The 26,928-nt window shown below is 46.5% G+C and overlaps 1 protein-coding gene across 1 annotated transcript in view; it reads right to left on the minus strand.

Moving 5' to 3' along the window:
• The window catches only part of WDR64 (WD repeat domain 64), a 202,158-nt gene extending 175,740 nt beyond the window's left edge, over positions 1-26,418 (minus strand). Inside the window, exons 1-2 of the mRNA XM_075350352.1 lie at positions 26,277-26,418; positions 4,573-4,703 (exon numbers count right to left, since the gene is read on the minus strand). Of these exons, the coding sequence (XP_075206467.1) occupies positions 4,573-4,703; positions 26,277-26,418 (273 nt within the window). The remainder of the gene's footprint in view (positions 1-4,572; positions 4,704-26,276) is intronic.
• Between the last annotated feature and the right edge of the window lie 510 nt (positions 26,419-26,928).

The following is a 26,928-nucleotide window of genomic DNA, read 5'->3' on the forward strand; positions in this document are numbered from 1 at the left end:
TGTAAAAAAGAATAAACTGAAATTAGGACATGCAATATTTTTCGTCCCCTTTACTTTCAGTGCAGCAAACTCACTCCAGAAGTTCATTGAGGATCTCTGAATGATCCAATGTTGTCCTAAATGACTGATGATGATAAATATAAGCCACCTGTGTGTAATCAAGTCTCCGTATAAATGCATTTGCTCTGTGATAGTCTCAGTGTTCTGTTTAAAGCACAGATAACATCATGAAGACCAAGGAACACAATAGGCATGTCCATGATACTGTTGTGGTGAAGTTTAAAGCCATATTTGGTTACAAAAAGATTTCCATAACTTTAAACATCCCAAGAAGCACTGTGCAAGCGATCATATTGACATGGAAGGAGTGTCATACCACTGCAAATCTACCAAGACCTGGCCGTCCATCCAAACTTTCATCTCAAACAAGGAGAAGACTGATCAGAGATGCAGCCAAGAGGCCCATGATCACTCTGGATGAACTGCAGAGATCTACAGCTGAGGTGGGAGAGTCTGTCCATAGGACAACAATTAGTCGTACACTGCACAAATCTGGCCTTTATGGAAGAGTGGCAAGAAGAAAGCCATTTCTCAAAGATATCCATAAAAAGTGTCATTTAAAGTTTGCTACAAGCCACCTGGGAGACACACCAAACATGTGGAAGAAGGTGCTCTGGTCAGATAAAACCAAAATTGAACTTTTTGGGCCCAATGCCAAACGATATGTTTGGTGTAAAAGCAACACAGCTCATCATCACCCACATCATCACACACCATCCCCACTGTCAAACATGGTGGTGGCAGCATCATGGTTTGGGCCTGCTTTTCTTCAGCAGGGACAGGGAAGATGGTTAAAACTCATGGGAAGATGGATAGAGCCAAATACAGGACCATTCTTGAAGTATACCTGTTGGAGTGTGCAAAAGACCTGAGTCTGGGACGGAGATTTGTCTTCCAACAAGACAATGATCCCAAACATAAAGCAAAATCTACAATGGAATGGTTCACAAATAAACAAATCCAGGTGTTAGAATGGTCAAGTCAAAGTCCAGACCTGAATCCAATCGAGAATCTGTGGAAAGAGCTGAAAACTGCTGTTCACAAACGCTCTCCATCCAACCTCACTCACCTCGAGCTGTTTGCAAAGGAAGAATGGGCAAGAATTTTAGTCTCTCGATGTGCAAAACTGATAGCGACATACCCCAAGCGACTTGCAGCTGTAATCGCAGCAAGAGGTGGCGCTACAAAGTATTAACCGAATAATATTGCATGGCCCAATTTTCAGTTTATTATTCTTTATAAAAGTTTAAAATAAGCAATTAATTTCGTTCAACTTCACAATTGTGTCCCACTTGTTGTTGTTTCTTCCCTACAATATTAAACTTTTTATCTTTATGTTTGAAGCCTGAAATGTGGGAGAAGGTTGAAAAATTCAAGGGGGCTGAATACTTTTGCAAGGCACTGTACACACGGCACTCAGAGATAGATGGGCAACGTGAGTCAGGGGAGTTACCGTATATAGCTCTGGAGCTAAGTACTGCATGGATTCACTATATCATTGTCCTCTTATTAGGGTGCATTACTTTGGCCAGAAGTCAGTATCAAATGTTCCTATTATCTCTCGTTTCTCGATGATCAAACTGTTTAAATTTGCTGCAAATCACCTAACAAATTAGCAAAACTCTCATTCGCCAGATGAAATTATTTGTAAGCTTCCTTGTGTAAACAGGATATGTGCTGCCAAGAACAATGAAACATTGTGTTAATGGTGCAAATTCTCTGGGCATGGAAATACAGTTGGCCTGTCTATTTGTAAAGCCTGCTTTACATGGTACGATCTATCGTGCAATTTCACGATCGATCGTACCCGCCCCCGTCGTTTGTGCGTCACGGGCAATTAGTTGCCCGTGGTGCACAAAGTCGTTAACCCCCGTCACACGCACTTACCTGCTGTGCGACGTCGCTGTGGGCGGCGAACATCCTCTTCCTGAAGGGGGAGGGACGTTCGGCGTCACAGCGACGTCACACAGCGGTCGGCCAATAGAAGCGGAGGGGCGGAGATGAGCGGGACGTAAACATCCAGCCCACCTCCTTCCATCCACATAGCCGACGGGTGCCACGGGACGGAGGTAAGCTGCTGTTCATCGTTCCTGGGGTGTCACACGGAGCGGCGTGTGCTACCCCGGGAACGATGAGCAACCAGCGCCATTTTAATTAAACGAGATTATGAAACCGAGCGACGAGTACACGACGATTTGTGAGCGATACTGCGTCGCTCGGAGGTGTCACACAGCCCGACGTTACAAGCGATGCCGGATGTGCGTCACAAAAACCGTGACCCTGACGATCTATCGCACGATAGATCGTCTCGTGTAAAGCACCCTTAAGAGATTAGAAAAATGGTCAACACCCTCTGAAGATCATATAAATATAATGTGTTCTGTTGATGCATGTCTCAGTTGCTGCATTGATTTTTAAGTGTCCCATAAAAAAAGTATTGCTAGCTGCAGGGGTTTAGGTAACAAAGGGTTAACAATTATTGGGAAGCTAAGGCATGGGCTTTAGTGATATAAGGTGCTTTTGAGGCCTAGTGTATCAGAGTGCCTGTAGTTACCGCACACTGAGCGTCAGCCAGACAGAAAGCAAATTCTAGAGAGAAGAGGCATCCAGAAAATGTGGCTAAAGTATTATCCTGGAAGTGAGTATCGCATAGTGGGAAGTTGGGAGAAGCCCAAGCAGAATCACAGCTGGGAACATCAGTGGAGCAGAGTTACTACCGTAGTAATCTTGAGACTGCTGTGGGCTGGATAAGGTCGCCCTGTTAACACTGGTGGATGCAACTTGCCAACCTAATGTGGAAAATTTTAGAGAAGGAATTCTGTCTTCCCTCATGAGAGCATCTCAAAAGGCTCCAGCCGATGTGCACGAAGTAATTATTAATAAAATGGATTCATATGTGTGAGATTGTATTGATTAAGAAATGTAAAATACTGCCAAATCATCTATGTGAAAACTCTGTCAAATCCAAAAGTGAATATCATGCAGTCTGATGTCAGTTATGTTGTCTTTCCACTTCAATCTCAGTAGAAGACTTTCAGTTGTTAAAAAGGTTGTCCACTATATAACATTGACAGCCTATCCTTAGGGGCACTTTGCACACTACGACATCTCAAGCCGATGCTTGCGATGCCGAGCGCGATAGGCCCCGCCCCCGTCGCAGGTGCGATATCTAGTGATAGCTGCCGTAGCGAACATTATCGCTACGGCAGCTTCACATGCACTCACCTGCCCTGCGACGTCGCTCTGGCCGGCAAACCGCCTCTTTATTAACGGGGCGGGTCGTGCGGCGTCATAGCGATGTCACACGGCAGGCGGTCAATAGAAGCGGAGGGGTGGAGATGATCGGGACGTAAACATCCCACCCACCTCCGTCCTTCCGCATAGCCGGCGTGAGCCGCAGGACGCAGGTAAGGTGATGTTCCTCGCTCCTGCGGCTTCACACACAGCGATGTGTGCTGCCGCAGAAATGAGGAACAACATCGTAACATCGGTCCTTCCTAAATTATGGAAATGACCGATGCTACACCGATTATACGATTTGGACGTTTATGCGCTCGTAAGTCGTATCAAAAATGATTTACACACTACGATATCGACTGCGACGCCGGATGTGCATCACTTTCGATTTGACCCCACCGACATCGCAGCTGCAATGTCGTAGTTTGCAAAGTGCCCCTTAGGATTGGTTATCAATGTATGATCTGCCAGGATCTGAAATCCCCGCACCCCCTCCAATCAGCTGTTCATGGCACTGCCTCCAGCAGCTGGCATCCAGCAATGCTCAGTTCAAGAGCTTTTCCATGTTCTGATAGCGGCCACGGCCAGGTACTGTACATTCGCCTCTTATTGATTTGAATGGGAGGCGGATATGCTGTACCTGGCTGCAGCCGCTATTTGCGGTCACAGTTGGAGGTTCCCACGGACCTCCACCTGCCTGTGACCACAAATCACATGAATGACATCACCACTGATCACACAGCTGGCTCAATCTCTGCCTGCAGCTCACAGCGGGCGGTCATTGCTCTAAGGACACAAATTACCCCAGCTGTATTACCTAGTCAGCGTAGGGTTAATTCATAAATATTATTTGCCTAAGGCAACAAAGAGGTAGCCTAACTAAAGACTTATATTAAAACATAGCTTTTAATCTGTCTATTTAATCATATATAACCCACACTAAAACCACAAGAAGCAAGGGTGCTACCAATCATATCTGTAAAAAGTATTCAGAAGGGTGATTCATCCTACATAGCCATGGATTATACAGATTCTAAAGGCACCCTATTTCAATTAATAAGTACTAGCCCTACTTCTGCATATTAAAATTGTTCAATTCTCAGCCTCACCAACATGTTTCGCCACAACTGGCTTCATCAGGGAATAGAGGCTATAATATTATATACATTATATTTATTGTGCCTCCCCCAAATTGCAGGGAACTGTCTACACATTGTCCTACTTAAAGATATGTTAATATAGCATTTTTCACAATAGAGAAATGTATTTACGCACCTCAGTCCAGTCAATTGGGGCATCTGGATGATTAGTAATCCTCCTGTAAAAATCTTTGATCTCTGGAGTTTTCAGGCTATGTCCAAAAAGTCTTGTAACAATATTATAGAACTGACTATAGTTGATGTTTTCTAGGAAAAGTACATAAAAAGGAACTTAACGATGTACAACATAAACATGAATGCAGGAAAGGAAATATCTATCATCTTTGTAATGTTATGCCTCATGATTTTGTTAATATGAGGTTAAGAGCTCATTCAGAGATGCAATTTTGTCACGTACAAGAAAAACTGACCTATCTTTCAGATCAGACTTTAATCATAGTTTGACACAATTTTGGAAACTACTCCCCTCAAGGAATTCAACAAGGTGTGTGGTGACCACCTTGAACCCATAGGTACTTTTCATAACACTGGGATGTGAAAAAGAAAATACCATTGGTTTGGCCCCAAAAATATTGGTTTGGCCCCAAATTTTTTATTTTCACAAGAGTAGCAGGAAAAAATATTTGTTGGGCAATTCCTCCTGACTACAATAATACCCCAAATGTGGTCAGGAACCACTGGTTTGGGACACGGCAGGGCTTGGAAGGGAAGAAGCGTAATTTGAATTCTGGAGCACGATTTTGGCTAAAATAGATTGCGGACACCTGATATGTAAAAACAGCAGAAACCCCACACAAGTAACCCCATTTTAGAAACTACATAGCTCATATAATTCATTTCTGGGTATTGTGAGCATCTAGTACCCACGGTTGCTTCACAGAACTTTATAACATTGGGGTCTGAAAATTAAAAATTATATTTTTTTCCACAAAAAAATGTTAATTTAGCGCCAAATATTTAATTTTTACTGGCGTAGAAGGAGAAAATGTACCACACAATTCCTGATATAATTTTTCTTGAGTACACCGATACTCCATATGTGGTGGAAAACTACTGTTTGGGTGAATGGCAGGGTTTAGAAGGTAAGGAACACTAACTGAATTTTGGAGTACCATTTTGACTGGTATAAATTGTGGATGCCATGATGTATTTGAAGAGCCGCTAACATAACAAAACAGTAGAAATTTGCCACAAGTGACCCCATTTTGGAAACTACATCCCACAAATTATTCACCTAGGAGTGCAGTGAGCATTGTGGACCCATGGGTGATTCATAGAATTGTTAACATTGGACTGTGAAAATGTTTAATTTTCTCCACAAGAATGTTGTTTTATGAGCCTCAAATTTTTCATTTTCACAAGAGCATATACATAAACTAAACCCCACAATTGGTTGTGCAATTTCTTCTAAGCACAATGATAGCCCATTTGTGGTGATAAACTACTTCTTGAGAACATGGAAGGGAAGGAGTGCTACTTGAATTTTGGAGCAGAATTTTGACTGGAATAGATTGTGGATGCCATGTTACATTTGAAGAGTACCTGACATATTGGGTTGTGAAAATAAAAAAACACTTTTTTTTCCACTAAAATGGTGCTCTGGTCCCAAGTTTTTAATTTTCAAAAAGGGTAATGGGAGAAAATGGAGAGTAAAATTTGTAACACAATTTCTCTTGAGTTTGTCAATGTTGTCAAAACGTTGATCAAAATTTACTTTGGAGGCACAATGCAAAGCTCAGAAGGGAAGGAGACCATATTGGGTTTCAGAGTTTGCTGAAATAGTTTGGGGGTGCCATGTCACATTGGCAGAGCCCCTAAGGTACCAGAAAAGCAGACCCCAATAAGTGACCCCATTTTGCAAACTACACCCCTCAATGAATTACTCTAGAGGTGCAGTGAGCATATTGACACCACAGATGTGCCACAGACTTTTATACCATTGTACAGTGAAGTGTTGTTTTAGCCCCAAATTTAAAATTATTATAAGGGTTAAAAAGAAAATAATGTACCACATAATTAATTGTGCAATTTCTCTTGACTTCATCAATCCCTCATATATGATCGAAAACTACTTTTGAGGCAAAGTGCAAAGCTCAAAAGTCAAGGAGCACAACATTGGAGAGTGTAGTTTTTGCTGAAATGGTTTGCGGGTTCAATTCCACATTGGTAACTCCCCTGATATGCCAAAACAGAAGAAATCCCCCACAAATGACCCCATTTTGTAAACTGCACCCCTAAATTAATTCATCTAAGAGTGCAGTGAGCATATTGACACCACAGGTGTGTCACAAAGTTTTATACTATTGGGCAATGAAAAAAAAATAAAATGTTTACCACTAAGAAGTTATCTTAACCCCAGATTTCCAATTTTCAGAAGTAGAAATAGGCAAAAAATGCCCTATAATGTGTTCCACAATTTCTACAGAATGTGGCAATACCCTACAAGTTACTGTAAAATTTTGTTTGGTCATGTTGAAGGGCTTGGGAGAGAAGAAGCGCGATTTGACTTTTGGACCACTTTTTTCGGACTATGTTTGTGTGGCGCCCCTGACCTGGTCAGGCACCACTGAGTACTGCACCCATGCTGGGGACAGTACAATACAGGCAATCCAGAAGGCTGACCGAGGTGTGACTACACAGGCGCATAGTGATCAGGTCTCACACATGTACCTATGAGAGGACCCCTGGGGATCCCAGGAGGGGGAAAAGCCTTCACCTCCACTGGAATAGTGGAGGGGGCCAAAAGCCTCCATCTCCTCTCAAGGGGTGTGGTAAGAGAGCCTGGTTGCTAGGTGGCGTAGGCAAGAACAGGAGAGGAGGAGCAGTGAGCCGGTTCAGTGCAGAGTCCAGGGAGCTCCGAGGAGAGCTGACCCCTTCCCCTGGGCTGCTGTAGTCTGACAGCGTCCGCGCAGTGGCTACCGACGGGGGAGAACGGTCACCTAGGAGTGCTACCCGAAACCCATCTCCAGCTAGAGAGAGAGCACAGAGTGGGAAGTAAGGAGACTGCTAGGGAGAACCAGGCCCAAACGGGCGGCAGATCCCGGAGCGGGGATAGATCCACCTTTCCTTGCTAAACCTGCCGGTGTGGGGCCCTCAAAGCCCACACCACAACACCACAAAAGCCGCAGCCACGTAGCCACAGTTAGGGCCCATAGCTCACAGGAGGCAAGCAGCTGGAGTGAGCTGGTCCAGGCCACAAGCAAACGGCAAACGAAGGGGAGTGAGGCTTCAGCAACTTCCCTGGGTGACCCCCATAGGGACTAAAAGTCGGGGTCACCCCAAACCACCAAGGGCTAAGGAAGGCGAGTTGGTAGTCACCATCAGAAGTCAGCCTGAAGGATACCTGGTTCCCGCCTGGTTCATCCCAGCTACGCCCGGGTTACTCACCCTGCCACCTGAAGTGAGTAAAAACCCTGAAAGACATTCTGCCTGTGTGGAGTTATTCTGCGCCTTGTGGTTCTACGCACCTACACAGGGCCCTGGGGCTTGCCTCACTCTCAGGAGGCTATTCCAACTAACTGCACTCACCATCAGCCCCAGGCGTCCCTCAACCTGCAGTGGCGGTCCCTACTGGCCGCAATACTGAGAGTGGCGTCACGACAAGAAGAAGATCTCCTACCAGTGACAAGATCCAGCTACGTGGAGTCCCTGAAGGTAATGCACCGACACAACACCTGTGGGGCTTCACATCTGGCGTCACGAACAGGATAAGGACTAGACCTGTTCAGACAGGTGACCATGTGCCTGGGCGGTCCGCTTGAAAAATTGGAAGCGCCGCCATATTGCCACCATGAAAAGCGCGCTGAAAAACAACAGCAGCCCGCGCTGGGAGAAGTTACCGCCCACGAAGAGGTGTGGCTACCCAGAGATCCCCTGCAGAGTTCTGACCTCGCTTGTGAAGAGAGCGGAAGCGTCCAGAGACGGCGGAACGGAGAAGAAGCCAGCAGCTTGTTGTTAGAGAAAATGGCGTCTGAATGCAGAGACCCAGAGCCAGGCTCCGCTGCCTGGTGGTGTCGGGAGCTCGCCGAGTTCTGCGATCAACTGGAAGCCAGGGTCGGAAGGCTGATTAGAGAGGGAAGGACGGAGTTTCTGTGGATGACCGCGGCGGTTCAGGCCTATGAGGGGAGAGCCGCGCGCCGAGTGCCAGACCGGGCGGTGACGACTCAGACCCCGATGCTGCCACCGATGGGTGAGTCCAGTGATGCCCCTGCCAGCGCGAGTGCCCCGACCCCTGCTGCCACGCCCGCGGTCCCTGAAGAGGCGCCCGGCGCGGCGACGCTGAGCCAGGCCGCAACCACGCCAGGTGCGGCCCGCCAAGCCCCGGCCGCCGCAGCGATGCCCTGCTCGGCCCACCAAGACCCGGTCCCTGCAGCAACGCCCAGTCCGGCCGGCAGAGAACCGGCAGCCACCGCGACCCTCATCCACGCCGCAGGTGTGACGCTGACCCAGGCCGCCGCCTTGCTAGGCCCGGCCCGCCGAGACCCCACCGCAGCAGCAACGCTCGTCCGCGCCGCAAGTGAGGTGCTGAACCAGGCCGCAGCCCCGTCAGGTGCGGCCCGCCAAGCTCCGATCGAGGCAGCGACGCCCAGCCCAGCCTGCAAAGACCCCATCGCAGCTGCGACGCCGATCCAGGCCGCCGCCATACAGGGCGCGGCCCGCCAAGACCAGGCCGCCGCCATGCCGGGCGCGGCCCGCCAAGATAAGATTGCATCACCATTTTCCCCGGCCTGTAAGGCCAGAGCAGACACTGCTCCCCAGTCCAAGGAGGTCCCTGCTAGGAAGCCCACGCTGGGGGAGGACCCTGCATACTGGCAGCTGAAGGCTGACATGGAGGCCAAGTTCCCACAGGAGATGGTGGATCAGTACATGCTCCCTCCGCACACCCCCAAGAGGATTCCGGCAACCCCTGCAGCAACCACGCCAAAGAATCCCCCGCCTGGGCCTGCTGAAGAAAGTCCATCCCCAGCACTGCCACCACCGGAGTGCTCAGAAGAACTAAGGGGGAGGGGAGGCCTGGAAGCTGAGGAGCTGACTCAGGAGCCACCAGCAGTGGATCCATGCCCAGAGCCGGAGATGTTGCCATATTCTCGCTGGGATGAGGAAGACCTAACACCGTCTGCGGAAGAAGATTTACCCAAAAGCCTCACCTGGGAGCTGGTAAGCTGTACCTCGCAGAATCCAGTCCGCAAGACACGGCGCCGTAGCAGAACCCAGTCTTTCCCTGCACCGCCATCCCCAGAGCAGAGAGAAGTCACGGCCCGAGACCTAGAAGAAAAACGGTTCCTGAGAAGAGCCAAAGCACAGGTCAGAGGACCCCTTTGTAGAGGAATTGTGGAAGACTTTAACTTGAAGAGCGGATACGGCTTTATAGTGGCATCAGGTATGAAAGAGGGCATTTTTGTCAATAGGAGAGACGTCAGAGCTAATTTGCCCAGAGGACATCCTGGAAGGAACCTGCGTACAGGAGACTCCGTACAATTTACCATGCATCAAGGAGAAAGAGGCTGGTACGCGTTAGATGTAGCACCATGTCCTAAAGAAGAAAGGAAAGACAGCGATAAAGAAAAAGAAACAACCACAGATGAAGAAAGAGGTCAAGAAAGCAGCAGGTGCCGCAGCCCTACAGGCCCAAGCCCTGGTGAAGAGGAGTCTGCATAAGTTCAAGTAAAGCAAGTTACCAGTTTAAAAAGTTTGTTTTGCAACGTTTTACAAGTTTAAGAGATGTGCCCACATAAACTGATGTGAGAAATGAACCTTAAGGCTATGAACTGGCTATAGCCACAAACTCTCGCAGTGTAAATAGTTACACCAGAGGGCACCACCACCACCAGAGTCAGCCTGTTTAGGGGCTTGGCTCGTCTGCAACCAGGGAGCACGTCCGTATATAGGGCCTTGGCTTACCTGCAACCAGAGAGCGTGCCTGTTTATGGGGCCTGGCTCTCCACCACAAAGAGGGTACCTGGTCAGCACCAACTGTGGAGGCCGCCTCTACATCCTGCCAGAAGAGGCTGAAGGCGCGGATCCACCAGGCCAGGTATACCCTGAAGACCACCAGACCATGAAAGCCGCCTCTACATCCTGCCAGAAGTGGCTGAAGGCGCGGCCAACGTGAGAGGGTTTTGGGTGGGTTAACGGACTTGTGGGTGGAGGGTGGTGATGTATGGTACCTGGTGCTTTTAAAAATGTTTTACATGTTTTAATGTTTTATGCATTTTAAAATGTTGTCTTGCAGCCCGAGGACGTGCTGGTGATAACTAAGGGGGAATGTGGCGCCCCTGACCTGGTCAGGCACCACTGAGTACTGCACCCATGCTGGGGACAGTACAATACAGGCAATCCAGAAGGCTGACCGAGGTGTGACTACACAGGCGCATAGTGATCAGGTCTCACACATGTACCTATGAGAGGACCCCTGGGGATCCCAGGAGGGGGAAAAGCCTTCACCTCCACTGGAATAGTGGAGGGGGCCAAAAGCCTCCATCTCCTCTCAAGGGGTGTGGTAAGAGAGCCTGGTTGCTAGGTGGCGTAGGCAAGAACAGGAGAGGAGGAGCAGTGAGCCGGTTCAGTGCAGAGTCCAGGGAGCTCCGAGGAGAGCTGACCCCTTCCCCTGGGCTGCTGTAGTCTGACAGCGTCCGCGCAGTGGCTACCGACGGGGGAGAACGGTCACCTAGGAGTGCTACCCGAAACCCATCTCCAGCTAGAGAGAGAGCACAGAGTGGGAAGTAAGGAGACTGCTAGGGAGAACCAGGCCCAAACGGGCGGCAGATCCCGGAGCGGGGATAGATCCACCTTTCCTTGCTAAACCTGCCGGTGTGGGGCCCTCAAAGCCCACACCACAACACCACAAAAGCCGCAGCCACGTAGCCACAGTTAGGGCCCATAGCTCACAGGAGGCAAGCAGCTGGAGTGAGCTGGTCCAGGCCACAAGCAAACGGCAAACGAAGGGGAGTGAGGCTTCAGCGACTTCCCTGGGTGACCCCCATAGGGACTAAAAGTCGGGGTCACCCCAAACCACCAAGGGCTAAGGAAGGCGAGTTGGTAGTCACCATCAGAAGTCAGCCTGAAGGATACCTGGTTCCCGCCTGGTTCATCCCAGCTACGCCCGGGTTACTCACCCTGCCACCTGAAGTGAGTAAAAACCCTGAAAGACATTCTGCCTGTGTGGAGTTATTCTGCGCCTTGTGGTTCTACGCACCTACACAGGGCCCTGGGGCTTGCCTCACTCTCAGGAGGCTATTCCAACTAACTGCACTCACCATCAGCCCCAGGCGTCCCTCAACCTGCAGTGGCGGTCCCTACTGGCCGCAATACTGAGAGTGGCGTCACGACAAGAAGAAGATCTCCTACCAGTGACAAGATCCAGCTACGTGGAGTCCCTGAAGGTAATGCACCGACACAACACCTGTGGGGCTTCACATTTGCAGGACCAGAACAGCAGAAACCCTCTCATATCACTCCAAAATGGAAATGACACACCTCTGGGAATTCATCTATGTGTGCAGTGATGATTTTGCCTCTGGAAAACACACATGGAGTCAAACGCAGTGAATGTTGCAGAATAAAAAATTGCAACTTTGCCTTTGTAGTGCCTAATACATTGCAATGCCCTGGATATTGTGCTCAGTCTATGCTTCTGGAGACACTGACCCAATAAATTAAGTTCACTGCCCTTGCTAAAGTAATGCCAATCATGTGGACGTTAACTGTTGTTTAGACACATTGTGGTGCTCAGAAGGTAGATGGGCATTTGTATCTGAGAGTGTAGATTTTGCTGGACTTTTTTTTGGAGTGGACTAATGGCATTTTTCATAGGACCTTTGTGCTACCAGTAACGTGGAAGCCCCCTATATTTCCCTTAACAGATGGTGAACCTGAGTGGGGACTTGTTTTTTGGTGGGATGAGTTGAATGCTATTGGTGGCATTTTGGGGTAGAGAATATTTTTTGATCAGTTCACATTTATCCTGTGCTCTACGGTGACCAAATACATTGCGGTTTCCATCTACATCTCTGAAATACGTGATTCAGATGAATCCTCTGATAGATCTATTCACTAATGAGGCAGCAGTGTTACTCTAGACTCCATTTGGCCTCTGTTTAATAGTGTTAGGCTATGTTCGGACGTAGCGTAATTTCATGTATTTACGCTGCGTTTAGCACTGCAGCGTAAATGCATGCATCCTGCGTCCCCAGCACAATCTATGAAGATTGTGCATAATCCGTGCGCGCAATCCTTTTTTGAACGCAGCAATTTGAGAGTCAAAAATTTGACAAAATCTCTGCATTTAAAAATGCAGCATGTCACTTCTTTCGTGTGCTTTGTATGCAGCTCCCACTCTGTCTATGGGAGAGGCAGCATTCGTAGAGCATGAATCCGGCATTTATTCTGCAGACACACTGCATCTGTAGGGGCCCGGTCCAGATTGTGTCTGTTTCTTTAAGTATATTTACTTATATGTAATATTATGCTATATGTTATAAGTAAAGCATTTTTCATTTGTTGTGTTCTAGCACCATCTACTGGTGAAAACTGTAAGAATCTGAAGTGTGCATTGGGTGTTATCCTATTGGCTAGTTCTTGGTCACATGGTTCAATAGATAGAGCTATTCTCCAGCCTCTGTCTAGAAACAACTGGAATGTTCTGGTGCTGGCTGAGTCTCCTCTGAGGGAAGACATTATGTGGAGAATCTCTTCACCACAAGACTCCTCCTAGGCCCGAGGCTTAGAATTTCATAATTTCCTGATTTTTACAGCCAATATGCTGAAGGCTTCCTATCCTGACATTGTGCATCTCTTCAGACAGTAGGGCATACTGACTATATACCAGACCCTACTGCACGCAGATTGGGGAAGTTTGAGGGTCTCCCGTCCCACTGCAATATTAGTGGCTTTCATGCCATTGTCCACGCACCAGCTGTCCGCTCCCCGTAGCACGCTGGGCAACTGTCTTCATTTGCTTACAAGTACTGCACTTGTCTGAACTAGCAGTGAAATTAACCCCAGGACTCCAGGTCTGTACAATCTTATCATATCTACCCTCTAAACTCAAGAGACTCTGAACCTAAAGCATACCAGTATTAATTCTGAAACAAATCGTGCACTTAAAGCTCCAGTACCCTAATTGCACTTCAGCATTCAACTCCAAGCTGTATTTGCCGTGGCCTACCCACGAGAGACTGTGAAACATATATTCCGTATTGATTTGCTTTGTTCCTGCTATATTAAAGCAACTGTTATCCCCAAGACTGTGTCTGTGGACTGTCCATCAGCTGTGGATACTGTGTGGGGGTGGATAGTAGGGAACATCTGGGCCCTTACAAAGGTCGAATTTGGCGTCACGAACAGGATCATTCCTCTGTGCCTATCTTCTCTTACTGCACTACAAGTCTCAGCATTGCTCATTAACCTCTATCTTGCCAGTGAATACTGCCAAAGACTGTTTCCTGTTTCATGCTGGGGTTAACAGCACCTGCACCAGCTCTTTTACTCTGCTGCCTTTTAAGTTACTCAAATAAGTGCAAATCCTCATTCACCGCAGTGCTATTTTCAAGAGGTGGAGCCTTCCATCTCAGAGACTGTGTTGGTGCATAACAGTGCATCCCTTAAAGCTACAGTGTCATCATTATTCTTAAAGAGACAGTACTTGCATCATCACCAAAATGTCTGAACCTCTTCATAATGGCCAGGCCGAGTCTGTTAACTCTGTATCATCATCCTCATCAGCTAGTGCTCCACTGGAACGGGCTAATGCCGCCAACCCAGTTCCAGCCCCTGTCATGGCTACCGGCATGCCATTCTTCATTGGAACCTCTAGTCTCCCAAGCTACAGAGGAGATCCTCATACACTTGCTGGGTTCAAAGAAAAGATGATGCATACTCTTGAGCTTTTCTCACTCTCTCCCCATCAGCAGGTACAACTACTCCTGGGACAGCTTGATGGACCAGCTGCTGAGGAAGTCCGTTCCTGGCCATCTACTGACAAAACCAATGTAGAACAGATCCTTACCCGCCTGAGAAAAGAATTTGAGCGCCAATCACCCACCGAGGTTCGTCTCAAATTTTACAACAGACGTCAGGGACCAGGTGAGACTCTTAGGGACTACGCACTAGCCCTTCAGTCTGCATACAGGGCCTTACAGCAAATAAACACTATAGATCCTGCTGCTGCAGAAAACATAATCACCGACAGATTCATAGAAGGTGTAGACTCCAGGCTAGTACAAAGTCAACTCCACATGCTAGCAGCACAAAATCCAAACATGACTTTCTTAGACTTTAAAGCTCTAGCCCTGCGAGTAGTGGGTACTGACTCACCTTGTACCAGCTATGCTCTTGCGCCTCGTTCCTCAGACCTTGCTGCTGGAACTTCTACTGTATCTCCTCTTTCACCTGTTTCCCCTATGCAGGCCACACAGTCTGTGCAAGCCCCTACTCTCATTCATGCACCTCCTACCACGGATGCACTTGTCCAAGTCCTTGAATCCGTATGCCAAGCCTTAAAGGAGCTAAAAGGCCAACCCCCTGCATCATGTGAATCATCTGTAAATCGGACATTGTCCCAAGAGCCACATTCTAGTAGGTCAAGTCCTGATAGGCCCCCTCCTGGAAGGCCTCCATCTGGTGATTGTGTGTACTGTACTTATTGTGAGCGCCACGCCAAGGGCCATCCCTCGGGAGGTGAATACAAGGGCCCAAAGGGACAATCACAATGGATTTCCCAGTTCATCTCCAAATGCCCGTATATAACCATATAGATCGATGGTGTACCTCTAGAAGCTTTAGTGGACACTGGTTCACAAGTCACCACAATTGAGCGACGAGCCTTTGAAAAGAATTGGGACTTTGATCTCCTGAATCCAGTGGGTAAAGCAAAGTTAGACTTAATTGTGAGTAATGGTCAACCTATTTCCCAGCTAGGCTACTGGGAACCCACAATCCAAATTGGTGATCCAAGTTACCAGGTCAAGGTGTAATTGTTACTGAGGCTGAGGGAGATACAACAGCAGTAGTGTTAGGCATGAATGTCATTCGCCATGTGTTTACTGAATTGCTCGCTGCCTTGCATGCTTCTCTCCCTTCTGCTTCTTCCCCTTACAGGCAAGCTGTTCAGTGGACTATCAAAGTGCTCTGCGCCCAACAGAAGTTTGCCTACAGTAAAGGTGAGATCTGCCATGTTCGAATCACCGACGCACTACCAGTTACCCTCTCAGCCAACAGCGAGACTCTAGTCTGGTGTCGAGCTCGACCAGGAATTGACAATGAGGACTATGTAGCTCTTCTTGACTCCATCCAGATTGAAGGACAGCCCCTGGTAAAAGCTGCCAGAAGTATGGTCACCGTCTCAAACGGTAGAGTACCAGTACGGCTAGTCAACCTAAGTGATATTCCTATCGAGCTATACAAGTTTAATTCAGTTGCTCAACTGTATAGTCTTGATCCAGAAGACATCATAGATGAAGAGACACTTGCTCATCAAAAGTCATTAAAAGCCACTCCCAAAGGCTCTAATACACCCACTACCTTCTGGTGGAATGAACTTAATGTTGGAGATGCTAACACTCCTATCGAATACATCAATGGTGTAACTAAACTTGCTAAGTGACACAGCCAAGCTTTCAGCAAACACCCCCTTGACTTCGACAAGACTACTCTGATCTAGCACAAGATCAACACAGGTGATCATCCTCCTATCAAAGAAAGACATCGTCCAGTACCTCCTGCTAACTATCAACAAGTAAAGAAGCTGTTAAAAGAGATGAAAGATTCTGAAGTCACCCGAGAAAGTCAAAGCCCATGGGCTGCACCCATCGTCCTGGTGAAGAAAAAGGATGGTAACATCAGATTTTGTGTCGACTACCGAGAGTTGAATAATGTTACACACAAAGATGCCTATCCTCTTCCTCAGATTGAAGAATCCATCACCGCTCTTGGCTCAGCTGCATACTTCTCCACTCTTGATTTAACCAGCGGTTACTGGCAAGTACCCATGGCTCCTGAGGATAGAGAGAAGACAGCTTTCACCACCCCAATGGGACTCTTTGAGTTTAACGGTATGCCGTTTGGGTTATGCAACGCCCCTGCTACATTTCAGTGACTCATGGAAAGATGTCTTGGTCACCTCAACTTCCAGAGCGTTCTGTTATATCTTGATGATGTTGTCATATACTCTCGCACTTATGAAGACCACCTATGTCACCTTGCAGAAGTATTCCAGGTACTTATTGAACATGGCCTGAAACTAAAACCGTCAAAGTGTCATCTGCTCAAGCCGAAAGTCAACTACCTGGGTCATGTTGTAAGTGCTGAAGGTATCCAGCCTGACCCTGAAAAGATCTCAGCTGTGAACAACTGGAACACCCCAAGAACCGTCAAAGAAATCAGAAGTTTCCTAGGTTTTGCGGGATACTACCGCCGCTTCATACCTCATTTTGCGCAAATAGCAGAACCCCTTACAGAGCTCCTACGAGGTTGCCCTAGAGAAAACTACGACAGAAGACTTCCAATTAATTGGTCTGAGCGACAAGAAACTGCCTTTCAGATGTTGAAAAGTCTATTGACTTCACCTCCAATTCTGGCGTACCCTGACTACCATCATCCTTTCCGTGTCTACACGGATGCCAGCCACCAAGGCCTCGGAGCGGTACTATCACAAGTCCAGGGTGACAAAGAGAGAGTAATTGCATATGCCAGCCGAAGCTTGAGAGGTGCAGAGAAAAACGATAGCAATTACAGTTCGTTCAAGTTAGAGCTGCTAGCTCTTGTGTGGGCAGTCACAGAGAAGTTCAAAGATTACCTCGCTGCTACACCCTTCACCGTTTACACGGACAATAATCCTCTCGCTCATCTCAATACTGCACGGCTAGGTGCTCTTGAACAGAGATGGGCTTCAAGATTAGCGAATTTCTGCTTTGATATTAAGTATCGCAGTGGCAAGATCAACATCAATGCTGATATGTTATCCCGTTTGCCCGAAGGAGAAGAGCCTCCTGAGGAAGATCTGTGGGAAGATGTTGAGATGCCTCCCTTCTATCAAAGGTTTGCTACACAAAATGCTGTTGCTGCTACACAAACTGATGATGTTTCTCCACAGAAACATGACCTATTCCAAGATCCATCGAGATGGAAAACTCTTCAAAATGAGTCTCGTGTCCTAGGTGAGATCTATGATTACCTGACTACTGGGAGAATACCTTTCAGACGACGCAGAAGATGTCCTGATGTTGAGCTTAATCGTCTCTGGAGACAGCGCAAAAGACTCTTCATTCAAAAGGGCTTGATCCTGCGCAATACCTTAGACCCGGTTTCAGGTGAAAGGCTAAATCAGATTCTAATCCCACGGCGAGATGCCAGAATTGTTCTTGATGCCTACCACGACCAGTCTGGGCACTTTGGCGTGCACAAAACTGAAGCCACCATACGCCAACGCTTCTATTGGATTGGGATGCGGTCAGACATAGAAAATTGGTGTAGTGAATGTCCAGCTTGCAACCTCACCAAAGTCGGTAAGAAAGATGCCAGAGCTCCTCTTCATCCAATCCATTCTCAGAAACCAAACGAGCTAGTCGCTCTTGATCATGTGAAGCTAGCACAAACTCGTTCAGGCTACACGTATGCCTTAACCATGGTGGATCACTATACTAAGTGGGTTGCTGTTGTGCCAGTAAAAGACCTTACAGCTCGGACTACAGCTATCACCTTCTACCGTGAATATGTGAGATATTACGGTTGCCCTGAAGCAGTCCTCACAGATCGTGGATCTGCCTTTGAGTCACAATTATTTCAAGAACTCTGCCAATTCCATGAGTGCAAAAAGCTGAGAACAACCGTCTATCATCCCCAAGGGAATGGCCTTTGTGAGAAAGTCAACGAGACCTTCATCAATATGCTGCGAACAGCATCTGTTACCAAACAAGCTGAATGGCCTCAATTGCTTGACGAGTTAGTGGAAATCTACAACAATACTGTCCACTGTTCTACAGGCTACTCGCCATATTATCTGATGTTTGGGAGACAAGGTCAGCTCCCAAAAGATCGTTCTCTTGGAATCCAAGTCCCTGACGTGATCAATTCCCTGCCAAAAACTGATTGGGTCTCAGAGCATCAGCAAAGAATACACAAAGCCCAACAGATTGTTGATTACCGCATGGGTGAAGCTCACCGTCAACAAGAAGAGAGCTACAATCAAAGAGCTAATGCTTACCCACTTCAAGTTGGAGACAAGGTATGGCTAAAGATGTACCACCGTACAGGAAAACTCAACTCACTCTGGGAAACAGAGCCATACACAGTTACAGCTATCCCATATCCTGAGTCAGATGTCTATGAAGTGAATAAACCCGGAATGGCCCCACAGACAGTGCACAGGAACCGCATGAAGCTATGCACCAAAGAGGATCTACTGGTGATGTCATCACCTCCTCCACAAGTCTTGCCGGTCTACACACCAATTCCTGCAATGGAAGCACCAGAAAGACAACCTACTGTGGAAGAGTCCCTCTACAACACTCAATTTATCCTTCCATGCTATCAATATGTCCCCGTCTCGGTTCCTGCTCCAGTTGCTGCTCCTCTGCCAACTTCACCTGAGCCAGCAAACAATATCTTTCCTGCTCAAGAGGAAGATCAAGTGTTGAGGCGTTCAGAGCGAAGCACAAAAGGAACACTTCCAGCCCGCTACAGAGACTAAAAGGTCATATCCTTTTCCATGAGTATATAACCTTGTGTTTATTTATTTAGCTGGATGGTCAGTTTAGTAATGTTTAAACCTCTGCACCTAAGTAATACCAAGCACCTTGTTTATTATTTGCACAATTTTCTGTATACAGCCATGGACTTATAGACTGGACCACTAAAGTGCCTTTCCAGAGCCTTTCATATGGACGATAGTATATTGCGGAAAGAAACTCTATCTCATATTGGCACTACCACATTCATGTTTTGCATTTGTTCATTGCCTTATTGTTACTCTGCCTTAAATATATATTTCCTTCCTTTCTTAGCAGTCCTCCACTCGCACAATCGCCGAGGACGGCTCACCTTCAGAGGGGGAGTATGTAGTGGCCCGGTCCAGATTGTGTCTGTTTCTTTAAGTACATTTACTTATATGTAATATTATGCTATATGTTATAAGTAAAGCATTTTTCATTTGTTGTGTTCTAGCACCATCTACTGGTGAAAACTGTAAGAATCTGAAGTGTTCATTGGGTGTTATCCTATTGGCTAGTTCTTGGTCACATGGCTCAATAGGTGGAGCTATTCTCCAGCCTCTGTCTAGAAACAACTGGAATGAGCTGGTTCTGGCTGAGTCTCCTCTGAGGGAAGACATTATGTGGAGAATCTCTTCACCACAAGACTCCTCCTAGGCCCGAGGCCTAGAATTTCATCATTTCCTGATTTTTACAGCCAATATGCTGAAGGCTTCCTATCCTGACATTGTGCATCTCTTCAGACAGTAGGGCATACTGACTATATACCTGACCCTACTGCACGCAGATTGGGGAAGTTTGAGGGTCTCCCGCCCCACTGCAATATTAGTGGCTTTCATGCCATTGTCCACTCACCAGCCGTCCGCTCCCCGTAGCACGCTGGGCAACTGTCTTCATTTGCTTACAAGTACTGCACGTGTCTGAACTAGCAGTGAAATTAACCCCAGGACTCCAGGTCTATACAATCTTATCATATCTACCCTCTATACTCAAGAGACTCTGAACCTAAAGCATACCAGTATTAATTCTGAAACAAATCGTGCACTTAAAGCTCCAGTACCCTAATTGCACTTCAGCATTCAACTCCAAGCTGTATTTGCCGTGGCCTACCCACGAGAGACTGTGAAACATATATTCCGTATTGATTTGCTTTGTTCCTGCTATATTAAAGCAACTGTTATCCCCAAGACCGTGTCTGTGGACTGTCCATCAGCTGTGGATATTGTGTGGGGGTGGATAGCAGGGAACATCTGGGCCCTTACACATCCATTAAGCAGTGTTCCTGCAGCGATTTGCAGCGCACAAGTGTGACTCCCTGGACTAGCCAGGTAGTCACAGATAGGCCCCACATAACACCGTCCCCCTAAAAAGGTAACAGCAGCCAACCACATTAAAACCTAGTCACCTCCCTCTGAGCTTGATGGACACACCAGGGGGCAGAGCCAGGCGGTTGGCCATGCCCACCGAGGAGTCCAGAGAGCCTGAGGCAGGAGAAACAGTGAGATTAGAGACAGAGTCAAGTTGAGAGGAGTAGAGTGCAGCAGGCCGGTGGTGACAGGTCTGCAGCGGGAAAAACTGACAGGTGTGAGGGTCGCAGCCCGCACACCTTGGCTAGGAGGCAGGCGGTGACCTGGCCTGCAGGAGCCAGGAAGACGGCCAGGTGGAACCGTAAGGGACCGGGACAGGGTAGTGACCCACCGGTACCGAACCGGGGAACCGACTGGAAACCGGAGCACTAGGAGGGTACTCAGACCCAGAACAAGGCCCAGAAACCCCTGGACCATGTGGAATTTACTGATTGAGGTCTGGACCTTAGGTCCTTTCCCATCCCAAGTCCCGACAGAAGGCAAAAGCCCACCAAGGGGGATAGAAAGCCACCACACAGGCAGAGAGATCCCACGGGCCAGCGCCTGCGGGCAAACGGACTCCACCAACACATACACAGCCGGGGAGCGGACTCCTGTTACTGAGGCACAGGCAGTCTACACAAACATAACAAGGTGCAGGAGAAAGGCCAAGACCACCAACCCGGGTGGGGGACAAGACTCAGCCGGCTGCGGGCACCGACCACCATCAACTTTGTTTACCAGAGACTTGTGTGTGTCAATAATCGTGAGTACAACAGTATCATCCGGCCGCGCACTGCCCTTCACCGCCCAACCACTACTCTCCCCAAGCGGGTCCCGGGGCCACCATCCCAGCCCATGGAGGGGTTAACATCTTGCTGCATGACCATCTCCCCCGGGTGCCCCCGTAACTGCAGCGGTGGTGTCTGCACCTTCACCACATCCCGTGGGTGGCGTCACGAACTCAAACACGGCTCCGGCCGTACACCTACCTAACCACCCCCATCGAGATCACCAGCAACCCCTTGCAGAGCAACTGACCCCCGGGTCCGGAGGCGCTCAAGCCACCCACCAAACAAGCCCGGACCCGAGCGGCTTGGCTGCGGTTGAGCGCGGGGTGGTACACATGCACTGCCAAATCGCTGCAGAAATTTCAGCATGTACGTGCGCGCACAGCCATAATCTTTTCAAAGGTGTAGAACACTGTGCTTGACCGCACTTTTGTGCATACAAATAAATGTAAGTTGATGAGCATTGGTGCAACCTTTGGAAGGCAGAATTAATTTATCAACAGCAGTTCAAGATTTGGAAAAAAACATTTTGTGCTGTTCACCTTACAGTATAAGTGATACCAGATTAATATAGTTTTTTTAGGTTACATAACTATCACACTAAAAATGCTTTATTACAAAACAAAGATTTTTTTGCATCACGATATTTTGAAGGCTATAGGTTTTTTGTTTTTTTATTTTCATTTTTCTGCTGACAGTCATGTAAGGGATTGTTTTTTGCGGAATGAGCTGAATTTGTTAGAAAAAAAATGTTTTTGCACAGCTTTATTCTGACAACTTTAGCTTTTTTATTTTTTTGATGAGAGAGCTCTGTTGGCTCTTGTTTTTGCAGGACAAGGTTATGTAGTGGTTAGATAGTGTGACAGTTTTATAGGTTACTTAATTCTTGATGCAGTTACCAAATATGTGCACTTTTTGCTTATTTTTGTTTTTTACATAAACATACTGTATATATTTATTGGCAGGATATTTTTTTCGTTCTTTAGTTTATTTATTTTCTTACATTTGTACAGTTTTCTTTTTACTTTTTGTTACACTGGACTTTAGCTTTTGTTACTCTGACTACTGGTACAATGCATTACAATACACAAGTAGTACAATACATTACACCTGTCTGTGTTACACTGAAAGAAAGCCTTTTAGATCAGGCTTCTGGCTGGAATACCCAGAAGCCATCATTTGACCTCAGGTTGCCATGACAACCATCGGCATGCAGTCTGCGATTACGTCACAGGGGTGCCCACTCCCTCGCCTAGCCTTCTAAATCACTTGCATTATAATTAAAAATCCAGGAGCCATATAAGGGCTTGTTTTTTGTGGGTCAAGTTTTACTTTTAAATGAAACCATACGTTTTACATACATACAGTTTACTGGAAAGCAGCAAAAAAGTTCCAAGTGCGGCAAAATTGCAAAAGAAAAAGTGCGATTGCATGATTGTTTTTGGGATATTTCATTCATCATGTTCACTACAAGGTAAAACTGATGTGTGAGTTTGATGCCTCAGGTCGGTATGAGTTTATAGACACCAAACATTTATAGCTATATTTTTATCTAAGGGGTTAAAAAAATTCACAAGTTTGGCCAAAAAAAGTGGCGCACTTTTTCCACCATTTTCTGCAACCTGTATTGTTCCCATTTTTTGGAATCTATGGCTCAGTGATGGCTTATTTTTTGCATCTCGAGCTGACATTTTAACCGTACCATTTTTGCGCAGATACTACGTTTTGATCGCCTGTTATTGCATTTTGCGGAGACCAAAAAAACGTAATTTTGCGTTTGGATTTTTTTTGCTGCTAAACTGTTTACTGATCAGATTAACTGATTTTATATTTTGATAGATCAGGCATTTCTGAACTCGCGATACCAAATGTGTGTATATTTTTTTATTTTATTAACCCTTTCGTTTTCAATGGTGTAAATCGAGGATGATTTGAACTTTTAGGGGTTTTTTTATTTTTACTTAATTTTTTAAAACTTTTTCTTCTCTCTTTTTTTTTTTTATTTTACTAATCTCCCTAGGATAATAAGGGGATAATAAGGATCAGCAATCTGTCGGCTAATAATTTCTTTTGATCATAGGTACACACCTGTGATCACCAGAAATACCTCTTGTTACAAGCAGCACTCACCCAGGTGAAACAGGAAGTGAGTCATGTGAGCTACAGGAGTCATCACATGACCCCGTGCTACTATGGCAACCAGCGGCTCACAGTGATCACGTCACTTCACCGCTGATGGGGCTGGGTGAGTGAAGGTTTAACGTTGTGAGGATTTAAATCGCTCTGTCATATTTTGACAGTACAATTTAAGGGGTTAACAGGCAAGAGTGGATCGTAGATCCACCCGTGCCTGTGAGCCACACATGTCAGCTGTTCAAATCAGCTGACATGTGTGCGCAGCAGCCGCCAGTGATTGCAACTATATGACTTAGGACGTACCGTTGCAGCCCACGGTCATTAAGGGGTTAAGCCAAACTCTGTGGTGAGGAACAGTACCCGCACAATTGCCATGACATACTGGTACGTCCATTTGTACTAATATGTCATGCTTGGAAGGAGTTAAAGATATTATAATCTAAATTCCCTATTAGTATGTCTTTGGAGTGTAAAGGCCCAGTCACACTAAACAACTTACCAGCGATCCCAACAACGATACAACCTGATAGGGATCGCTGATAAGTTGCTAGGAAGTCGCTGGTGAGATGTTAAACTAAGTGACGCTCCAGCTATCCCACCAGCAACCTGACCTGGCAAGGATTGCTGGAGCGTCGTTACACGGGTTGCTGGTGAGCTGTCACACAGGCAGATCTCACCAGCAACCAGTGACCAGCCCCCAGCCAGCAGTGCCGCGTGGAAGCGATGCTGCGCTTGGTAGCTAAGGTAAATATCGGGTAACCAACCCGATATTTACCTTGGTTACCAGGACGCACCGGTTAGCGCTGGCTCCCTGCACACCTAGCCACAGTACACATCGAGTTAATTACCCGATGTGTACTCTGCTACGTGTGTAGGCAGCAGGAGACGGCTTCTGCGGACGCTGGTAACCACAGTAAACATCCGGTAACCAAGAAGCCCTTACCTTGGTTACCCGATATTTACCTTCGTTACCAGCGTCCGCCGCTCTCATACTGCCAGTGCCGGCTCCCTGTTCCCTGCACTCCTAACCACAGTACACATCGGGTTAATTACCCAATGTGTACTGTGGCTACGTGTGCAGAGAGCAGGGAACCGGCACTGAGAGCGTGATAGCGGCGGACGCTGGTAACGAAGGTAAATATTGGGTAACCAAGGTAAGGGCTTCTTGGTTACCCGATATTTACCGTGGTTACCAGCGTCCGCAGAAGCCGGCTCCTGCTGCCTGCACATTTAGTTGTTGCTCTGTCGCTGTCACACACAGCGATGTGTGCTTCACAGCAGGAGAGCAACAACTAAAAAATGGCCCAGGACATTCAGCAACAACCAGCGACCTCACAGCAGGGGCCAGGTTGTGGCTGGATGTCACACACAGCAACATCGCTAGCAACATCGCTGTTACGTCACAAAAGTTGTTCCTTAGCAGCGATGTTGCTTAGTGTGATGTGGCCTTAAGAGGAATCCATAGTACCCAGAAGAATCACATGCAAAGCATACAGATATCATTGGTATATTGTCTTTGGTAGGACTTGAACTAAGACTGCAGTGCTGCAGGCAACAGTTCTAACCATTGTGCCACTGTGCTGCCCCTTACTGCTTGACAATTTATACATCTCATAAATTTGTGGTCAAGAATTTTGTTGAGGCTGCAGTTGTCAGGAACATACCTGATACATTTGCAAACTGTATGTGAAACAGTGTATGATTTTCTTATTTGTTATGTTTTGTGCCAATCAGAGCAGGGTGACTAGAACAAACTTCATAGGGTCTTGTGAGAACTGTTAACCAAATACAAATTTCAGACCTTCAATACCTCCCTCAAAACTAATGTGAGGCTATGTGCGAGCGTTGAGTATTTGGCTGCAAACATTTTTGCACCATTTCTGGATCTCTTGGCAGGAAAAATGCAGCTCAAAAATGTGCATTTTTGCAGCTGTTTTGATGCGTTTTCATTGCTTTAATTGTTGAAAAACACAGGCAAAAATGTAGAAAGGATGGACATGTTGTAGATTATTTTCTGCACCAAATCTGGCATGAAAAAAACTCAACATGTGCACTTTACTTCAGGATTCTCATAGACTTTGCTGGCATCAGGATTTTCTTGAAGTTTTGTGATAAAACTACTAAAAAAATAAAAACGCAAAAAGGGATTTGTTTGCTTTGCATTTTAGCCTCTCATTGGAGCTATGCGCCGTCAGAATTTCCTGTCATATATCTTTGATGGAAGGCTCTGACCCGTAGGCATGTAGTTTCATACATTGCTTATTGGCCCCCATGTTAAAAAAAAAAGAAATATTTTACTGTACATGGTATACATTTTATTTGCAAGAAGCCTCTGTATTAAAAAAGGGTGGATAGACGCCAAAGGGACACTTTAGTGAATGGGCGCCATCAGAATGCATTGAGTGAGTGGAGCCCTATGGATTTGTTACTGTGTGCTTGAAGAGTCTATTAGAAAGCCTTTTCGGGAGTCTTTTTTTTTCCAAACAGTGCTATACTTGTTCTTAGCCTGGTGTCACACTTGCGAGTGCCTCGCGTGTATCTCGCGTGAGTCTCACGTTGCATCACCCGTCACGTACTCACACTCTCCTCACAGGAGTGTCTCAGCTGCATAAAGATGCATGCAACCAACCCGCTCCTGTGAGCTGAATATGAGTCCGTGATGGGTGTTGAAACGCGAGACTCGCGCGAGATACACGCGAGGCACTCGCAAGTGTGACACCGGTCTTAAACTTTGGTGTAGCTTCTCATTCACTTAAATGGGAATGACTTGCACTAACACCACAGTCCACAGAGAAGAGAAGCTCTTTTTACTAATTAGAGACACTCCCTTAAAGAACATACCTTCTTGTGTATTGGCCTTTTCACAGTTATTCAGTTTATTTTGGGCAATAATTGATCTCACTACATTTTGAAACACTTCCAAAGAAGCTTTGAAGTTGGTTCTGTCGAGCAGATAAGATGGACGGTCTACTTCAGATGCCATACTGTCTATCAGGGTGCAGTTAGAATGTCACTTATGGGTCTATAATGAAGAGTGAATTCACACACATTGTGACCTCATCATACTCATAATGACACTTAGTCATACCCAAAGTTGCCAACTTGATTTATATTTTTTACTGGACAATTATTATTTATGGACACATTAGAAAACCATAAAAAATACACACATCTACAGCCAACATTAGCACATTGGCAGCATTCATTGTAAACTGTAAAATGCTAACAATTACCGTCATGATATTATGTACAAGCTCCTCCTACTTCATATCAATTACAAAAAAAAAGTGTAACCCAAATGGAGATATTCACATGAAGGACTATAAAAACGATAGATAAATCTACAAAAAAAATAAATTCATGATTAGATTGTAAAGAAAGGACTAAATGATACATGAATGCTATATTAATGACAAGAGACATTTTAAAACATGATGATGGGGAAACAATAGTGAGTATGCATGAATATATATGAAAAAGATGAAGGTCAATA

The sequence above is a fragment of the Anomaloglossus baeobatrachus genome, chromosome 1 (assembly GCF_048569485.1).
Source record: "Anomaloglossus baeobatrachus isolate aAnoBae1 chromosome 1, aAnoBae1.hap1, whole genome shotgun sequence".
Lineage (NCBI taxonomy): Eukaryota > Metazoa > Chordata > Amphibia > Anura > Aromobatidae > Anomaloglossus > Anomaloglossus baeobatrachus.